Genomic DNA, 19,896 nt, shown 5'->3' on the forward strand with positions numbered 1-19,896 from the left:
TTAAATTATTATTTATAAATTCTATTTAATTTATTTAAGCAGGACAGGCAGTAGGCACTAGTGCCAGCCCAGGGCAAGGGCACCCCAGTGCCACTGAGACACTGGGTGCACTGTCAACTCAACAGCACTTACACTACAGTTGATGACAAATTAAATAAAAAACTAAATTAAATTAATCAAATTATTATTATTAATTATATTAAGTAGCACTGAAGTGAGGATGAAGTACACTGTGAGAAATGGCAGGCTAAGGCTTACCAGTCTCACACAGAACAGAACAATCTCTCTGTAACGCTCGGATGCAGCACAGCAGTGTTGCCAAAGCAGTCACAGCGAAAAATGAATGGATCTCTCAGGCAAGCTCTGGTCTTATAAAGGCGCCTTCAGAATTCAAAAAACAGCAGCACAGGCATTGGACGAGACCCTTAGCGTGACGTCACAAGAGTGAGCTGATTGGACAGACGAGATCAGCTCACTCCTGTTTGAAATTTTGGCGGCTGCGCGGCAAAAACGAAGACGATTCTTCGTGGTTGGGAGTCTTCGTCTTCTCCTACGCTTTGCCGGCACTGTATTCTCTTCGGCGTGTCTTCGGAACGAACAAAAAAACGGCCTCTTCGTGCTCGTTTTCATGTTCGCCCGAAGACGAATGCGCAAGTCTAGTTATTAGTGGTAATTAATGGTAATGAAAAAATAGCGCACTAGTGCCAATTTATCCACACGTGGATGCTAGGGTATATTCCAAATAATAAATAAAATAAAAAATTAAAAGACACAGTATAAAAGTAAACAGAAAATGAATATAGATTAATAAATACAAATAAATATATAAATAGATAAATAAGACAAAAAAGCACTTTATGTCAAACCGTCTATGTAAAAAGTATAAAGACTCAACCAAACAGATGATCGCTCCAATCTTTAAATTAATAATGCACACTTTTCCTCTGTTAGTAATAATTTATTCAGCGTTCAGCCTCCGTTACCAAGCATTGATGAAAACAGTAGCACCTAATGCCAATGTAGTTTTCTTTTGCTGACAAAGCTGGAGTATAAAAGAGTTCTATAGAGTCTCTCTCCACTTGTGTAGGGGCTTTTGAGGAATGACAGGACACAGTTTTGAACAGATCTGGTTAGTCTGACCGACTACCTCTGCTGACTTGTACTCCCTTAGCCTGGGACAACACACTTTCCCCGGTTTCCCAGTCACTAGCCGAGACTCAGTGTAGGGTAAAACCAAATGAAGACTGATTTATTTTGGACACACAGAGCTGGATATATCCAGCAAAACACACATTAACATAAAATAAGATATTGGGACACAAACCACCCCCTTAATCTGCCTCCCAGAGACAACAGGGGCAGTAACGGGATTAACAATTCAATAGGGGGGGACTGATTTATACAACATAATAATGCATCATGGGGTGGAGGGGTCTGATATTAAATTAAAACAATGGCGGTCACTCACTGCTTGCAGATCCTGGCTGTCTGCTGGAGATAATCCCCTCAGCCAGTGATGAGATGATATACTGCTGGGGGTAGCCACAGAAGTCTTTACAAACCCAGGGCCCATAGTCAATAGGGAGGAGGCTGGCAGTCAGGCCTCTCCAGTGGTCCCAGTGATGGAGGGTCCCGTCACAATTATCCCCCTCCCGAATGGGACTGACCCAAGAGGAGACCCCAAACGGGTTGACTCCGTAGTCAGTCAGTTCATTTGGCCCATCTGTGCCCTCCCAAAATTGGTGCTCCTGCTGCTGCTGGGGAGATGGGCCGGCTGCGCCATCTCCTGGGTACCGCTGGGGAGGGATGCCTCCTGCTTCCCGTCCCTGGTCCTCCTGCTGCCGTTGGGGAGGGAGGTCAGGTTCTTCCGGTCCTGGAATTAGGTTCTGCCGCTGGGGAGATGGACCGGCTGTTCCACCTCCCTGCTTCTGCTGGGGAGGCGGGTCGGCTGCTGTATCTCCCTGAATTCCTGCAGCTTTGGTATGTGCTGGGCAGAGGCCAGTGATGCTCTGCCCAGTTGCCAGCGCTTCAGCTGGGGTTAGGGAATCTTCTGGGTCGGCCTGTCGCTGGGCAGGGAGGACCGGTTCCTCCGCTCCCGGACATGTGAGCTGCCGCTGGGGAGATAGGCCGGCTGCCGCATCTCCCTGGATCCCTGTAGCCATTGAAGGTGTGGGGCAGAAGCCAGCACCGCTCTGCCCTGTTGCCAGCTCTTCAGCTGGGTGGGTGCTACTGGAGACCGCAGTCCCCATCCACTACACCCAGAAAACTTTCTTCCTTTCCCTGGGAAGGGAAGCCAATTGCAAGCCCTCCCGGACCAACATCCTCAGATGTAAAATCAATTAGATCCACAATCTCTGGATCCGGTTGTGGTGTAAAGTCACATAGCTCTGGTATCGGATCTGGATTAGCTGCCCAGTATCCCTGTGACTCAGGAGAGGAGACCACAGTCCCATCCACCCCACCTGAGTCAACATCCTCAGATGACCACTCTATAACATCCACAAAATCCCTGGACACTGGGGCAATCTGTTGAACACAGTCGAACAGTTTTTTATATGCCTTTTCCAGTTCCCACTCCTGTGTAATTAAAAAGTCTAAATCACCTTTAAGTCCTAGTGCATCTGGGAGGTCCCACTCCCTGAAATCCCGGGTGTCCTCAATCCGCCACTCCGCTGTACTGCCGAAGTTCGGATCCTCCTGAAGACTATCCATAATAATCCCAGGCCACCAAAGTCAAAGCCCTCTGGAGAACATTCTTTCACATTTCCCCAATATGCTTGCTCTGCACACCACTGCAGAGCCCTATAGTGATTTTCCAGCTCTACCTCCTGTTGGACCAGCTTGTCCATTCGGATACCCATTGCTCCTGGGGTTGCTGTCCCAGGAATGACATCCGTAGTTCCCGCTGGTCTCTAATCCTTTGTTCAGAGCTTGGAAGACACGGACCCGGCATATAACAGCCTCCTGGAGGGCCCTCTGCCATAGTGGCCGTCGAACCAGTTGCCTCAGATTCTGGTATTGTTCTGTAGGCAGGGCAGTGGTGTAGCAGGAGAGGATGACCCGCAGTAGCCCCTGGAATTCTGATGTCACATCCATGTCCTCGTCCAGGCGACCGAAGCCTGCCGTCCTGTCGGTTAATCCCGGTAAAAAGCAAGTGTCCCTCAGATTTAGAAGCAATCCCGCAATTTGCCACCAATGTCACGGATCTGGTTAGTCTGACCGACTACCTCCACTGACTTGTGCTCCATTAGCCTGGGACAACACACTTTTGCCCGGTTTCCCAGTCACTAGCCGAGACTCAGTGTAGGGTAAAACCAAACAAAGACTGGGGGACTGATTTATACAACATAATAATGCACCATGGGGTGGAGGGGTCTGATATTAAATTAAAATAATGGCGGTCACTCCCTGCTTACAGATCCTGGCTGTATGCTGGAGATAATCCCCTCAGCCAATGATGAGATGATATACTGCTGGGGGTAGCCACAGAAGTCTTTACAAACCCAGGGCCCATAGTCAATAGGGAGGAAGCTGGCAGTCAGGCCTCTCCAGTGGTCTCAGTGATGGAGGGTCCCACAACAAACAGATAGGCAGCATTAAGGAGAAAAACTAAATGACAGATTATAGCTTTCTTCTACTTCTCTCTACATAATGCAGAACTTATCTGGGGATATTTTAAGACGCTGCCTATGTGAAACAGTACCTTTAAGTTGAACAAAATCTCTATAGTTCATAACAAACCATCATGTAGAAACCATACAGTTTGTGCTGTGCATAGCATTTTATTGGTACACTTATTTGTATTTATGTGCTTTACATTTATTATATTCGTTTAAGATGTATGCATCTTAGATAATTTAATTTCCCTTGTTGAGATTTCACTTCAGAAATTATTCTTTGTTATCTGGCATAGCTTTGATTGGACTGATGCCTTGTTTGATGTTACATGGAGCGAGGTCAGCGAAAATATCTTGGTAACATCCAGTGGCGATGGGTCTGTTCAAATGTGGGATACATCGAAGCCAGAGGGTCCACTGCAAGTCTTGAAAGAACACACTCAAGAGGTAAGTCGCCAACGTGTAAATGCTGTCAAAAAAGATTGCATGAGGTATAGTGAAGGGCACCAAAACTACATTGGTATGAACCATGTGCCATAGGCAAAAAGGAACTTTATCTGTACATCATATGTTCTATAGGTTTTCCTTCAATCATTGGCGTTCTAGAATTTCTCTCACGTTAACTATGCACTATGCAGGTTCAGCACAGCCCTTGCTTTCTCTGGTTCTTCTCAATGTATAGTGAAGCAACTGAAAATCTTCTGCAGATTCACTTGTAACATAGTAACATAGTTCATAAGGTTGAAAAAAGACCAAAGTCCATCAAGTTCAACCTATATACATATTGTGTCCCTACTGTGTTGATCCAGAGGAAGGCAAAAAACCCTTATGAAGCAGATGCCAATTGCCCCATACCAGGGGGAAAATGCCTTCCCGACTCCAAATATGGCAATCAGAATAAATCCCTGGATCAACGTTCTGTCCCTATTAATCTAATATCCATAACTTGTAATATTATTGCTTTCAAGAAACACGTCCAGGCTCCTTTTGAACTCTTTTATTGAGTTTACCATTACCACTTCCTCTGGCAGAGAGTTCCATAATCTCACCGCTCTTACTGTAAAGAACCCCCGCCTGTGCTGGTGTAGAAACCTCCTTTCCTCCAGCTGTAGAGGATGTCCCCTTGTTATAGATACAGTCCTGGGTATAAATAGGTCCTGGGAGTGATCTCTGTACTGCCCCCTTATATATTTATACATAGTTATTAAGTCCCCCCTAAGCCGTTGTAGGCCCCTTATTAACAAATAAACTCTGTGGTGTTATCGTTGGGTTAGTGTGTAGGTGTGTATTTGGAGTGTAAAGGAGGAAGCCTTTTTAGATTAGCTCGTACCCTATTTATATTGTTTTATTTTAATGATGATTCAAGTATTTCAGAAATTCCTCTGTGGATGAATGGTTAAACCCTTTATGACAAAGGGACTAGACACGTCACAAAAAAACTTGCCGTTGGTGATAATTGATGTGCCTGGCACGTCATGACAAGGCATTCAGCAACACTCAGGTCGGCAGCAGAGGCCACTTGTGGCCCCTCCCCCAAAAGTCAACGTCCACCATATTTAATATGGGGATGGACGTCTGGTTTAAAAGGCGTAAACAGTGTTGCTGAATTGCCTCGATAGCAAGGCATTCAGAATGGCATTTCTAAGCATAGACTTTAGGGTTTTATTGAATCTTTCCACCAAACCATCCGTTTGTGGGTGATATACTGAGGTTTTCAATTGCTTTATACGAAGGAGATTACATAATTCTTTTGTAACTCGGGACATGAATGGAGTTCCCTGATCTGTCAGTGTTTCCTTGGGAATCCCAACCCGACTGAACATTAGTTCCTTAGCAATAGCTTTTGCTGAAGTTGTACGCATAGGTATTGCTTCAGGGTAACGCGTAGCATAGTCTACTATTACCAATATGTACTGGTGTCCTCTGGCAGATTTTACAAGAGGGCCCACAAAGTCCATACCAATGCGTTCAAATGGAACCTCTATAATAGGTAAGGGCACTAATGGACTACGGTATGCTGTAAGAGGGGCAGTTAACTGGCAATCAGGACAGGAGGAACAATAATTTGTAATTGACGCCATTACACCTGGCCAATAAAATCTCCTGAGAATTCTCTCTTTTGTTTTTTCAACCCCTAGGTGCCCTCCCAGAATATGGCTGTGTGCCAGATTTAATACTGTATGTCGGTATGCCTGGGGTACCAATAGTTGTTTAACCGACTCTAATTTATCAACTCTATACAGTAAATCATTTTCTACCTCAAAATATGGATAAATCAGGGTTTTTCCAGGATTAACAGGGGTCCCATTCCTCATAGCGATCTGGTTTCTAGCCCCAGATAAAGTGGGGTCCTCCCATTGTGCAGCTGTGAAGTTACCGAGGTTACCTTCTAGGTCAGTCACTTCTACATCAGGCTCCGTGATATTAGAAGGACCTGCCTCACTCTGCTCAGTGTTACTGCCCACTAGGGTTTCCATAGGTGCTGAATGCTTGTTCCTAGCAGGAGCTTCTCTGTCCAAGTCATCCCCCAATAAATCGGAAAAGGGAAAGTCACCAACAGCGCCCTCTACTGGTACTGAGTTAACCCTTTCAGCAGTCGTCCATAAAGTCAAAAAATAAGGAAAATCCCTGCCAACTATCATTTCATGGACTAATCCGTTCACTAGACCAACTCTATGTTTTACAGTACCACTTTGCGTTTCAATAATCACCTCAGCAGTGGGGTACTGGTGTATGTCCCCATGTATACAGGCAACCTCTAGATTCCGGGAGTCATCTATTGGAGGTTTTTTTTAACAGACCCTGGTCTAGAAGTGTAACCATACTCCCCGAATCTAGTAAAGCATTTACTTCTTTTCCCTCTACCTTTAAAGTACACCAGGGATGGCCCTTCAGACACTCATTTTGTGTGACAGAATATACAGAGTGAGAGAAAAGTGAATAAGCACCCCACCGATCACCAACATTGCATTCCATTGCAACAACATTCTTAGGACAGTCTTTTGCAATATGTCCATATTCTTTGCACTGAAAACACTTAACAGTATAATTAGGCATTATTCTTGAGGATGGTGTGGTCTCTTCCAGCCTTACAAAATTCCTGCCTTTTGCTGTAGTGTCCTTTGGGTTGTAAAACCCCATCTGCTCCTCCCGAGACCCCCTTTTCCCTGGATCAGTCTTACCAAACTTACTGGGTCTCTCCTGGTTAGGGAGTTGCAAAAATTCTCCAGCTGTCACATACCGTTCCACCAAGGCAACTAGTTCATCAGCAGTTTTAGGATCACTCTGGCTGACCCACCTCCTTAGGGAAACAGGCAATCCTCTCAGGAACCGGTCCATCACAAGCTGTTCCACAATGTGGCTAGATGAGTTAACCTCTGGCTGTAACCATTTCCTGGCCAGATGTATTAAATCAAACATTTGTGACCGTACCTCTTTGTCTTGATTATAAGTCCAGGAGTGAAATCTCTGGGCCCGAACCGCTATCGTGACTCCCAGGCGGGCCAAAATTTCTGCTTTCAGTTTACCATAGTCACAGGCTTCTGCAGGCTTCAAATCATAATATGCCTTTTGACGCTCTCCACTCAGGAACGGTGCTAAAAGGCTTGCCCATTCAGATTCAGGCCAACGTTCTCTTTCAGCTGTCCTTTCAAAAGCCATCAGGTAAGCCTCTACATCATCTGTAGCCACCATCTTTTGCAAATAGTTACTCACTCCCAGAGTCTTAGAACTATGTGGCACTTCTGCAGTATACCTGGCCAGCCTCTCCGATAGGCCCTGGATCTCTTGCTGCATGGCACGAGTAACATTTTGTTGCTCCTCTTTCTGTGGAAGCACCAGTTGCTGCAAGACTGTAATATTTTCTTGCTGGACAGTTGTAGCTTGTTGCTGGGCAGTTGTAGCTTGTTGCTGTGTGGCTGCTGCCTGTAGTAAAGCCTTAATAACATCCTCCATGTTTATGTTTTGTGGTATTGTTTCCTTTTCCAGACTATCAATGTGGTACCAGCATTCTCCACCATATGTGAGCTGGGATCATGTAACCACACAGTCTTAAGGTTTGAAATACCACATAAGGCTGAATTCTTTTTAGAATTGTAGTCCTTTTTATTAAAAGGTCTGTAAACAAACATAAATAGAACAAACAAAAAGAAAAGCCTTGCTCTCTGAGCACTTACTGACAAACAGCAACTAACTATCGTTGGACGGCTTACCCGCCACCAACAAAAAAAACCATTTAGCACAGACCTTTTTCGTTTAGGAACCGTTCAGCAGATTTGTTAGGAGAAAATGCAGTCTCACTCACTGCTTGTATGTTTCTCACCTGAATAACTCACAGGGCTCCTTTTTGTAGCAGCCCCCTGCCACTCATTGGTAGCAGGTGAGTAACTTTCTGGGATAATCAAAACTCCTGGACTGGCTGCATCACCTGCTGCAAGTAAACTGTGGAGTGGAGCACTGGCCCTCCCTTCTCTCCAAATGGTACATGTTATCCACCACCATGCCCGGTTCCCTGTCACAATATATATATATATATATATATATATATATATATATATATATATATATATATATATATATATATATATATATATATATATATATATATATATATACACACACACCGTTTTGGCTCTAAAATAGGCCGCACCTTAAAAGTTTGGTGCTATTTTAACCCCTTCAGTCCCAGGGGTTTTTGGTACCTCAAGTCCCGGAGAAATCTTGCTATTTTTGCCGGTTCAGCGATTATTCTCCTTTCCTGCGAATAATGTACCCATGTATACTATATATTGTTTTTTCAAGGAGTGATAGTTTTCTTTTGATACCATAGTTAGATGATTAGCTAAAAATTTAGGATGAGAAATTTTGTAAAAACTAGCGAAAATTATTATATATTTTTGCTCTGAATCCTCACAAAATTAGATAAAGTGATGGAAAATCCCCTCCAAGTTTATCAATTCAGGTGTCCTGATTATAGAAATACCTAATTTATATAGATTTTCCATACTTTCCCAGCACTTATAGGGAACATACTAGGTGTACATTATTCATAGAATTTTTATGCTTATGGCTTAACAGGTTTGGGGGGTTGTGAACGGGGGCAGGAGGGTTATATTTTTTTAGATGTTTTGTTAGGGTAATGGGATGTAAGGGTTTTTGTATTTTTATTATTATCTTTTTTATATATACATTTTTTTAAATGCACTGTTAGTGCAGTATGGTTAGAGGTCCGCTTAGGGACCTCTTGAACATGTTATTAATGCCAGTGATGTCACAATGACATCACTTAGCTCACTTTATTGGTTTTAAAAAAAAAATATTATTCATTGTATTTTAGTGATTTTTTTTTAAAATCACTAACAATTTTTTTCTTTGTTTCATTTTTCAGCATGGGAGAAGAGTGAGAAACATAGTTTCTCACTCTCCTCCCTGCGATCCCCCTGCACCGATCACACTGTGTTCTCTATGTAAGTCCCCACAGACTTGCATGGAGATCACAGTGTCTGTGCCTCATTGGAGCAATTGGATATCCAGGCTGCCACTGCAAGAAGGACAGGGCCGTCCATAGGGGATTCTTGAGATGCGTTTTTTGAACGTACCGCTATGTCCATAGGGGACTGAAGGGGTTAAAGAAAAAAAATACACATTAGTGGAGTATTAAAACGGTATTTTACCTAATAAATAGGAATACATGTATTTTAACATTTTTGGTATCTTTTATGCAGTTTGTCAGCATAGGTTATAAACAGACATTTGGAAAGCCAATAGCCATTTTAAGGTCCCCCCCCTTAATTCTTAATGCACATCACTTAAAGACATTCCCCTCTGCTCCCCTGATATGCCACTCTGCCCCCCAAATATGCTTTATGCCCCCCAAATATGCTTTATGCCCCCCGAAATGCCACTCTGCTCCCTAGATGTGCCCCCCCCAGACTCCCTGGTGTCTCCGCTACCGGCACTTCCGCCATTGCTTCTATGACAAAGAAGCACCGGTGAACGTCTGCGTGATGTTATGTCACGCTGGTGCTCTACCATAGAACCCCCGGCGGAAGTGCCGGCAGCGGAGGTTGTCTATGCGCATCGTGCAGATGTCCACCGGCTGCCGGAGAGTAGGATCCGGGTCCCCAGCTGCGCTGCGGGGAATCTGGATTCTAACCCTGAGGCTAAATGAAAAAGAAAAAAAAAAAACAACCACCCGCCCCAATTGCACATCCCTGTGCTAAACCCCGATTATGGGCCACACCCCCACTTTGAAGACTTAAAATGGGGGAAAAAGTACTTATTTGAAATGTGTTGTTCTGGATTTTTTGTTGTTCTGTTTCTCACTGTTCTGTTTCTCACTGTTCAAATATACCTACCATTACAATTATAGACTGATCATGTCTTTGACAGTGGGCAAACATACGAAATTAGTAGGGGATCAAATAATTTTTCCTTCACTGTGTGTAATATATATATATATATATATATATATATATATATATATTATATATATATATATATATATATATCAGTATCACAAAAGTGAGTACACCCCTCACATTTTTGTAAATATTTTATATCTTTTCATGTAAAAACACTGAAGTAATGACACTCTGCTACAATGTTAAGTAGTGAATGTATAGCCTGTAAATTTGCTGTCCTCTCAAAATAACTCAACACACAGCCATTAATGTCTAAACCTTGGCTACAAAAGTGAGCACACCCCTAAGTGGAAAAGTCCAAATTGGGTCCAAAGTGTCAATATTTTGTGTGGCCACCATTTTTTTCCATCACTGCCTTAACCCTCTTGGGCATGATTTCACCAGAGCTTCACAGGTTGCCACTTGAGTCCTCTTCCACTTCTCCATGACCACATCACGAAGCTTGTGGATCTTAGAGACCTTGCGCTCCCCCACCTTCCGTTTGAGGATGCCCCACAGATGCTCAATAGGGTTTAGGTCTGGAGACAATGCTTGGCCAGTCCATCACCTTTACCCTCAGCTTCTTTAGCAAGGCAGTGGTCGTCTTGGAGGTGTGTTTGGGGTTATCATGTTGGAATACTGCCCTGCGGCCCAGTCTCATGCTCTGGGGATCATGCTCTGCTTCAATATGTCACGGTGCATGTTGGCATTCATGGTTCCCTCAATGAACTGTAGCTCCCCAGTACTGGCAGCACTCATGCAGGCCCACATCATGACCCTCCAACCACCATGCTTGACTGTAGGCAAGACACACTTGTCTTTGTACTCCTCATCTGGTTGCAGCCACACACGTTTGACACTATCTGAACCAAATAAGTTTATCTTGGTTTCATCGGAGCACAGGACATGGTTCCAGTAATCCATGGTCTTAGTCAGCTTGTCTTCAGCAAACTGTTTGCAGGCTTTCTTGTGCATCATCTTTAGAAGAGGCTTCCTTTTGGGATGACAGCCATGCAGAACAATTTGATGGCGAGGCCTGTTCTGAGTGGAACCTGTCCTGTGAAATGGCGGTATGGTCTTGCCCACCGTTCTTCAGCTCATTTTCACAGTCATGGCAATCTTCTTATAGCCTAGGCCATCTTTATATAGAGCAACAATTCTTTTTTTCAGATCCTCAGAGTGTTCTTTGCCATGGGGTGCCATGTTAAATTTCCAGTGACCAGTATGAGAGTGTGTGAGAATAACACCAAATTTAACACACCTGCTCCCCATTTACACCTGAGACCTTGTAACACTAACGAGTCACATGACACCAGGGGGGGTGGCTAGTTGGGCCCAATGTGGACATTTCCACTTAGGGGTGTACTCACTTTTGTTGCCAATGTTTAGACATTAATGGCTGTGTGTGGTTATTTTGAGGGGACAGCAAATCTCCACTGTTATACAGGCTGTACACTCACTACTTTACATTGTAGCAGAGTGTCATGTCTTCAGTGTTGTCATTTCTTCAGTGTTGTCATTTCTTCAGTGTTGTCATTTCTTCAGTGTTATGAGCAAGTTGTAAAATTAGCACTATATCTTCACAAAAATCCTCACGTGGAAAGAGTAAAAAAACTGGCATTTTAAATGTCCTTGGGGTGTCTATTTTTAAAAAAGGTATGATTTGATTGAGTAAATCGAATTGGCTGGGTTCAAATATGTTCAAAAAATAGGACATGTGGAGAGACTTACCAGATGTCACAATTCCCCCAAAAATGCACAACTCACAAAGGTGGCCTTTTGCTTCCCAAATAACTTGACAAACCCATGCATGGGTATCACTGTACTCAGGAGATGTTGCTGATTGGTGTGTTGTTTGACTGTAACATTTACCAGGAGCCGTAAGTTCATACCTTAAGTAGAATGTATCTGGACAAAACACGAAAAAAAATACTACTGCAAACTTTGACAAAAGCTGGTGGTACAGTGTGTGCTTGTGTGTATAACTCTTAGTAATTGGCACCCATAAAAGTCTACAATTATCATGGTAACATTCTAAATAGGCTGGATTGCCAACATGAGCAAAGGAGAGGAACCAAACCAAACCATGTTACTATACTATAAACTGAGATATTGATACCAAATAAGATTAATCAGTTAGTGGGTGTCACGGCTAGAGGACCAGCAGTGCAGGAACTATAGTTCCTATAAGAGGCCGCACGGTGGCGCGCGTGTACACAGAACCAGAGTCCATGCAGTCTGTGTTCAGGAAACCTGCCAGTGGCTACAGGCGTCGAGGGGGTTCAGAAGAACGGCGGTTGGGACAGACAGAAGGTAAGTACCCCGCAGTTACACTGGGGCTCCCTCAGAATATATTAGTCCCCTGCAAACAAAAATGCAAGCTCTTCATTTTTTTAGAAGATAAAAATAAGAAAAATCATTGGGTAATTGTTCATGTATTTAAGTTAATATGTCCTTCGGACCAGTGGTCCCATGATCTCTTCAGATATCTTCAGGGTTACACAAGGTATGTAAAAGAAGGACCACATGGAAAATGTCAAGTAGTTATTGGTGCTTTTAAAAATAACTCTAAGTAATCATAGTTGCCATTGTTTGTAAACTGTAAAGGTCGTGCCTGGCATTTCTGGCACTACGAAGGCTGCAAACAAATATAATTAAATACTAGTATGCTTTTAATAATATAGTAATTTGGAATTTTCAGTACCAAATAATGAAAACATACACCATAGCTATGAAGCATTATCTTTTATCTAAAGCTCTTATTCTCTGTAACAACTGCTTTTTTTTTACTGGAATAGAAAATATCTATATGTGGCATACATACTGTACATAAAAGTGACTAGAGCATATTTTCAAATTGCACAGCCTAGAAGATAATTTCAGTGCACCTGTCATGCTAACTAGGAATAGCTACTTATAACCAGTACTAAATTACTGCCTTGATGATTATAATTAAGGCCTGCAGAAGGGAAATATGTGTCTTTGTATTGCTTTTTCTTCAGAGGTGTTACAATTTCAGATCCCCCTTTTCCTACAAAAATAGTTATATGCAAATATAAATGTGGATATTAAGTTTAGTGTTTAGTAACAGAGAGAGATGACGGACCAGGTAATACATAAGCAGTAGGCTGCTAATACCTGGATATCCCACAGCACGTGGTCAAGGGACAGATGAGACTGGTATACTGGAGATGGACAAACCCAGGGTCAGGAGGAACAACAGCCAGCAGGAGATAAGCATATCGTTGGAAACAGGCCAGGATCAAAATACCGGGAAGGCAGACTCGGTCAGGATGTAGAAGAAGCCAGGACAGGAGACAGGTCAGGATGGTCAAAGCACTAGTTGAGGTCAAATCAGAATAACACAGAGCAAGCACAATATACACATTCAAAAAGATGGCTGATGCCAGTAGGGCTGCAACAACTACAGTGGGGCAAAAAAGTATTTAGTCAGCCACCAATTGTGCAAGTTCTCCCACTTACAAAGATGAGAGAGGCCTGTAATTTTCACCATAGGTACACTTCAACTATGAGAGACATAATGAGACAACAAAGTCCATAAATCACATTGTCTGATTTAATTTAAAGAATTTATTTGCAAATTATGGTGGAAAATAAGTATTTGGTCAATAACAAAGGTTCATATCAATACTTTGTTATATACCCATTGTTGGCAATGACAGAGGTCAACCTTTTTCTGTAAGTCTTCACAAGGTTTTCACACACTGTTGCTGGTATTTTGGACCATTCCTCCATGCAGATCTCCTCTAGAGCAGTGATGTTTTGGGGCTGTTGCTGGGCAACACAGACTTTCAACTCCCTCCAAAGGTTTTCTATGGGGTTGAGATCTGGAGACTGGCTTGGCCACTCCAGGACCTTGAAATGCTTCTTACGAAGCCACTCCTTCGTTGCTCGGGGCGGTGTATTTGGGATCATTGTCATGCTGAAAGACCCAGCCACGTTTCATCTTCAATGCCCTTGCTGATAGAAGGAGGTTTTCACTCAAATTTCACAATACATGGCCCCATTCATTCTTTCCTTTACACGGATCAGTCGTCCTGGTCCCTTTGCAGAAAAACAGCCCCAAAGCATGATGTTTCCACCCTCATGCTTCACCGTAGGTATGGTGTTTTTTGGATGCAACTCGGCATTCTTTCTCCTCCAAACACAATGAGTTGAGTTTCTACCAAAAAGTTCTACCTTGGTTTGATCGCCCAATCCTCTGGATCATCCAAATGCTCTCTAGCAAACTTCAGACGGGCCCGGACATGTACTGGCTTAAGCAGGGGGACACGTCTGGCACTGCATGATTTGAGTCCCTGGCGGCGTAGTGTGTTACTGATGGTAGCCTTTGTTACTTTGGTCCCAGCTCTCTGCAGGTCATTCACTAGGCCCCCCCGTGTGGTTCTGGGATTTTTGCTCACCGTTCTTGTGATCATTTTGACACCACGGGGTGAGATCTTGCGTGGAGCCCCAGATCAAGGGAGATTATCAGTGGTCCTGTATGTCTTCCATTTTCTAATATTTGCTCCCACAGTTGATTTCGTCACACCAAGCTGCTTGCCTATTGCAGATTCAGTCTTCCCAGCCTGGTGCAGGTCTACAATTTTGTTTCTGGTGTCCTTCGACAGCTCTTTGGTCTTGGCCATAGTGGGGTTTGGAGTGTGACTGTTTGAGGTTGTGGACAGGTGTCTTTTATACTGATAACATGTTCAAACAGGTGCCATTAATACAGGTAACGAGTGGAGGTCAGAGGAGACTCTTAAAGGAGATGTTACAGGTCTGTGAGAGCCAGATATCTTGCTTGTTTGTAGGTGACCAAATACTTATTTTACTAAGGAATTTACCAATGAATTCATTAGAAATCCTACAATGTGATTTCCTATATTCTTTCCCCCCATTCTGTCTCTCATAGTTAAAGTGTAGCTATGGTGAAAATTACAGGCCTCTCTCATCTTTGTAAGTGGGAGAACTTGCACAATTGGTGGCTGACTAAATACTTTTTTGCCCCACTGTAATCGATAATGCTAATGCTCTGAAAAATACCCCTCGTGTTAAAATCCAACCTCAAACAAAGGTCGGGTAATAACACTAAGATCCAGATCCTCCGCAGCGCTGCAGGTGACCTGGATCCTTCTCTCTGGCAGTCGGCGGGCGTCTGTGCGATGTGCGCAGACATCCTCCGCTACGGTCCTCCACCTCTGCCGGGGCTTCTATGATGGGGCACCAGGGTGACATGACCTTCTGGTGATCCACCATAGAAGTACCGACCAGCAGAGGCAGAGGTTGTCTGTGTGTGCGCATTGCGCAGCGTTCGCCGGCTGCCAGAGAGGAGGATCCGCTGCAGGGGACCTGGGTCCTTCACTGGCGATGCGCAGAGTGGCATATATCGGTGGTTATAAGGCATATTTGGGGAGCAGAGGGGCATATCTTGGGGTATAAGGCATATCTGGGGGGCACACTGGCATATAGGGGGTATAAAGTATATCAGGGGGGCACAGTGGCATATAGTTTATGTGAACTCCGCTTTTACGAGTGATATCGCTCTCTGCCTGTGTGTCCTGGTTATGCCTCTTTTGCTCGTTGTTATTCTTTATTTATATAGCCACATATATTGACAGACCCTCAAGTTACGCCTCAAGCCAAGACAATCACCCGTGGAGGTTAAAGATTCATATTTACTAATATTTGTGTCTGAAAATGCACACATATATATATATATATATATATATATATATATATAATATATTCCCATTTATTCTCTTCAAAGTATGATTCTGTGAGGTTGTCAGTCCACATAAACATGACCTAGATTATAAGGAAATTACAAGAGTGAGTTTCTGTGTTTGGCTTGTATAGGTGAGTTGCACTGAGTTACAAATACTTTCTCTGCTGCGTTAATTATGTTTTTTCAGTAAAGGGTGAGTTTGCAGGAGAACTTCAGTTTCAGCTCACAGACTTCACTCTGTAGAAAGCTCAAACCCTCTTATTTTCTCATGCAAGAAGGGCAGGACCTTACTATGAACTATGCATTAAAAAGGCATGAGAAAATTGAAAAGATTCATTATGAGGTTGGAATTTGGTGAGTTGAAAATTCAACTCGTAGGGGCTTACCAACATCTTGTTTACTGAAGCTGTTTTTTTGACGGCTTCTAGGACAATTGTCTGTCTGTCTTTCCAGGTTTACAGTGTCGATTGGAGCCAGACACGTGGAGAACAGTTATTAGTATCAGGCTCTTGGGATCACACAGCTAAACTGGTAAGTTATTGTCTTACAGACACTTAATGCAAGATTTTCCAATCTCTTTTGTTTACCTTATTAGTACTACTAGCCTGTTCAGAATTAGGCTTTGAATGTATTTTCTTCTTTTATATTTCTGTGCATCCCTGAATAACTGCTTTTTTTATAAGGCAAAGTTTCTTGTCACAACTTTAAGCAGAATGACGAGATTTAGCTTAGCTTTATTAGTAGCTATTCTAATATCAGATATTTTTAGGGTGCCCTCATCCTTTAAACTATTATTTGGGACTAACATCTGTTTTCTGCTCAACCACATAACAAAGTAATGGATCGGTTGTTTAGTTTCAACTTATTCTACACACTTCACTGAACTTGGCAGCAAATACTATTTTTACTGAGTTGCTTCCAAATTCAGCTGCTTTAAGACTGGGCAAATAACATATAGAAAGAACATACTGTCATTGATACAAAAAAGTTACAGGTCTTGTTTAAATGATAATTTTACAGATTTTGGAACTTTTTTGAATAACATCATTGTTTTACAGTATGTTTAACACAATGGCTTAAAAAATAGCACTGCTGCAATATTGTCTGCAAACTGTGAAGGTAGCGTAAAAGTTATATCTGAATCGACTACAATAATTTTGACTGAAACTTGACCTTTTAAAGGGAGATCCTGCTGTGCCCATTTGTGCTTGGTACATAAAGCATAAACAGTATTATTTTTACGCCTTCATCATTTACGCGCTCAGACATGGAAATTGAAACTTCATCAGTAAAAGTTCTGAATACACGAAAATGTATACCAGATATGGCATTGGCATGTAATGACCGTTCCATCCCTTCCGTGAATACTGTGCTCATTCTCCTTAGTACCACTAATATAGAGGTTTAAATGAGGAAATCTTTCAGCATACATAGTATTTCACCTATAGATTTACTGGCATATTGGCTGCCACAGTGAATAGGTAACAGTTTGTGCTATATGACACCTTCTCATTTGTTTCTTTTAGAAAGAAACATTTGAGATAACATCTTAACTAATTGGAGCACTGGAATAAATCTCTCATATATTTTACTATAATTTTATATATGTTTAGTACTATATTTTTACATATTAATAAGGCCTGGCCCTACACAAGTCCTAATTCTAGTCTGTAGGTGTTCAAGTTACCAGCTAGGTCAGGAGCGTCCAACCTGCGGCCCTCCAGCTGCTGCAGGACTACATCTACCATCCTCCTCAGCCAGTCCCTTAGCTGAAAGAGCACTATGGGAGACGTAGTCCTGCAGCAGCTGGAGGGCCGCAGGTTGGACGCCCCTGAGCTAGAGCTAGGTCTGTGTCACCATTCATTCTTCTTCTTATATTCAGCTTATGTACAGTCGTACTAAATCACAAAAGATATCGCTTGCAAAGCATTATAAAAAATAAAGTTATCCTAAAACCCTACCTTTTATTCATCATAAAAGATCACATAACACAATTGTACTCTGTATCAACAGCCAGGAAGACATGTGAGTATATTGAATAACTGCCTGTTTGATATATTTGCAGGTTGCACTGTATTATTTAACTTCTTTTATCTTCCATCCTCTTAAATGACAGTGGGATCCCTCCATTGGGAAGTCTCTGTGCACTTTTACTGGCCATGAAAATATTGTCTACAGCACCATATGGTCACCGCATATACCAGGCTGCTTTGCATCTGCCTCAGGTAATACAACATATTATTTTGTCTCTCTTTACTGCATGCCTCAAGGAGATCGTGCTCATACTAATGTGGTGCTATCACACATGATGCCGGAAGGTATTTGTACTATTTCAATGTTGAATTAGTATTTTAAATATTGAAAAGATTAAAAAAAACATGCTATTACATGTAACATGTTTTTCACTGTTTTCCTTCAATTTGATCCACCAGATGGCAGTATAATATTTAAAAAGGAAAACATTGTAACATAATATTAGGTAACATTGATCCATTGGAAACCTAGAATAACCTGAAATCTGGTTCATCTACATCTACAAGTTTGTTTCCGTTATATTGCCTGCTCATTTTCAATTCCGCATGTTATTGGCAGGAATGTATTATGTATTAAGGACATATTAACTTAATTACATGAACAATTACCCAATGATTTTTCTTACTTTTATCTTCTAAAAAATCTTAGGACAGTGATAGATATATATATATATATATATGCACTATAAAAATGTGGATCGTTGCGAGTACCAAGCAGTCATTAACAATTTAATACTGTAATATTATGTATTAGATAATATAATACCTTTAGCTAGCGCAGCGGGTTCTCTGTTTAAGCGCAGAGTGGCCTTCAAAATGTTGTCACTGCTAGTTGATATGACATTTAACCCCTAGAGATTGTAAGCTAGCGAGCAGGCCTCTCTCCACCTAATGTATTGTCCTATTCTGTCAATTCTTGTCTTGTCATACCCCCTGAATATATGTATTGTGAGACATGCTGTGTAAAATGCTGGCGCTATATAAATAAAAGAAAGTAATAATAATAATAATAATAATAATCTTTAATAATAGAGACATGTATCTACATAGGAGACGTGGATAGACAGCCAGCTATATATCTCCCACATAGTAGCACCCAGAGTCCTGTATTAAGCAGTTAGTATAACATAACTAAAATTACTTTTTATGTAGTGTAGAGAGGGGCATTCCATTACTGACCTTGGTGGAAGTCTTGCATGTTTAAGAGTATGCTCGACACTTAGTTAGACGGATGCCTCAATTGCTGGACGTATGTGCGCAGGGATCAAGGATTGTGACATCACATTGCAGTTTTGAAAAATGCTTGTTGCTTCTTTTAAGAAAGATAGAGTTACAAATCATTATAGTTTATCAGAGAACATTTTTTGCATATGGGATGCTGCCTAACCCAATAATTGGTGGCATTAAGTGAACTAGCAAAAAATACCTTGGTTTTTATATTTTAGCACCTTATGGCTTGAAAAAAAGTTAGGAGAAGAAATGTGGATAGAAGTAATTTCTGTCCCTCAATAGAGGCAATAGTACGCAACAGAAGAAAGGTGAAATCAATTAAATTTCCAGGTTACCATAAAAATACTATTAAGCTAATTCAGGAGTATGCTTAACACAGTGTTAGGTGTATGTAAAATGGATGCTATTTTGGGAAGACATTTAAATGTACTAATTCTACACCAGCTTATCACATTTTCTGTGTTTCAATGTGACCACCGTTGCCATCAGCTTCTGCCTTAGCTTTTTTTCCTACCTTTGTGCTCTTCCATTCCTGCATCTGAGACCAACATCAAAGCGTCATACTCAAAATAGAGCTTTTTAAACAGGTTAGGATGTGTGTCAGAATGTAGAAGCCCTTAAATTGATTTCTCCTCTTCTGTCATTGCGTCCTTACATTTGAGGATAACATATGCCTCTGGAGTGTGAGTTGGCTTGACATGGGAGCCTTAAGGTGGGTCTAGGTTGGCACCAGTACGGCTAGCTCATCTACTTATCTAGAGGAAAAAAAGTTAAAAAATGTGCACTTTTGTGTATGTTCAAAATTGACAGTGCTTGCAGTATTTGTTTTCTCCTTCCTCTATAGAAAGGACTGGTGAATTAGCTGTAGCCATTTGTTTAGATGCATA

General features: G+C 42.0%; 1 protein-coding gene across 1 annotated transcript in view; it reads left to right on the forward strand.

Annotated features, from left to right (window-relative positions):
- LOC149284790 (peroxisomal targeting signal 2 receptor-like) overlaps positions 1-19,896 on the forward strand; it is a 115,557-nt gene that overhangs the window by 11,776 nt on the left and 83,885 nt on the right. Inside the window, exons 3-5 of the mRNA XM_089496213.1 lie at positions 3,914-4,064; positions 16,200-16,277; positions 17,863-17,971. Of these exons, the coding sequence (XP_089352339.1) occupies positions 3,914-4,064; positions 16,200-16,277; positions 17,863-17,971 (338 nt within the window). The remainder of the gene's footprint in view (positions 1-3,913; positions 4,065-16,199; positions 16,278-17,862; positions 17,972-19,896) is intronic.

The sequence above is a fragment of the Sceloporus occidentalis genome, unplaced genomic scaffold, assembly GCF_023333645.1.
Source record: "Sceloporus occidentalis isolate IW3139 unplaced genomic scaffold, rSceOcc1.0.p SCAF_88, whole genome shotgun sequence".
NCBI classification, from domain to species: domain Eukaryota; kingdom Metazoa; phylum Chordata; class Lepidosauria; order Squamata; family Phrynosomatidae; genus Sceloporus; species Sceloporus occidentalis.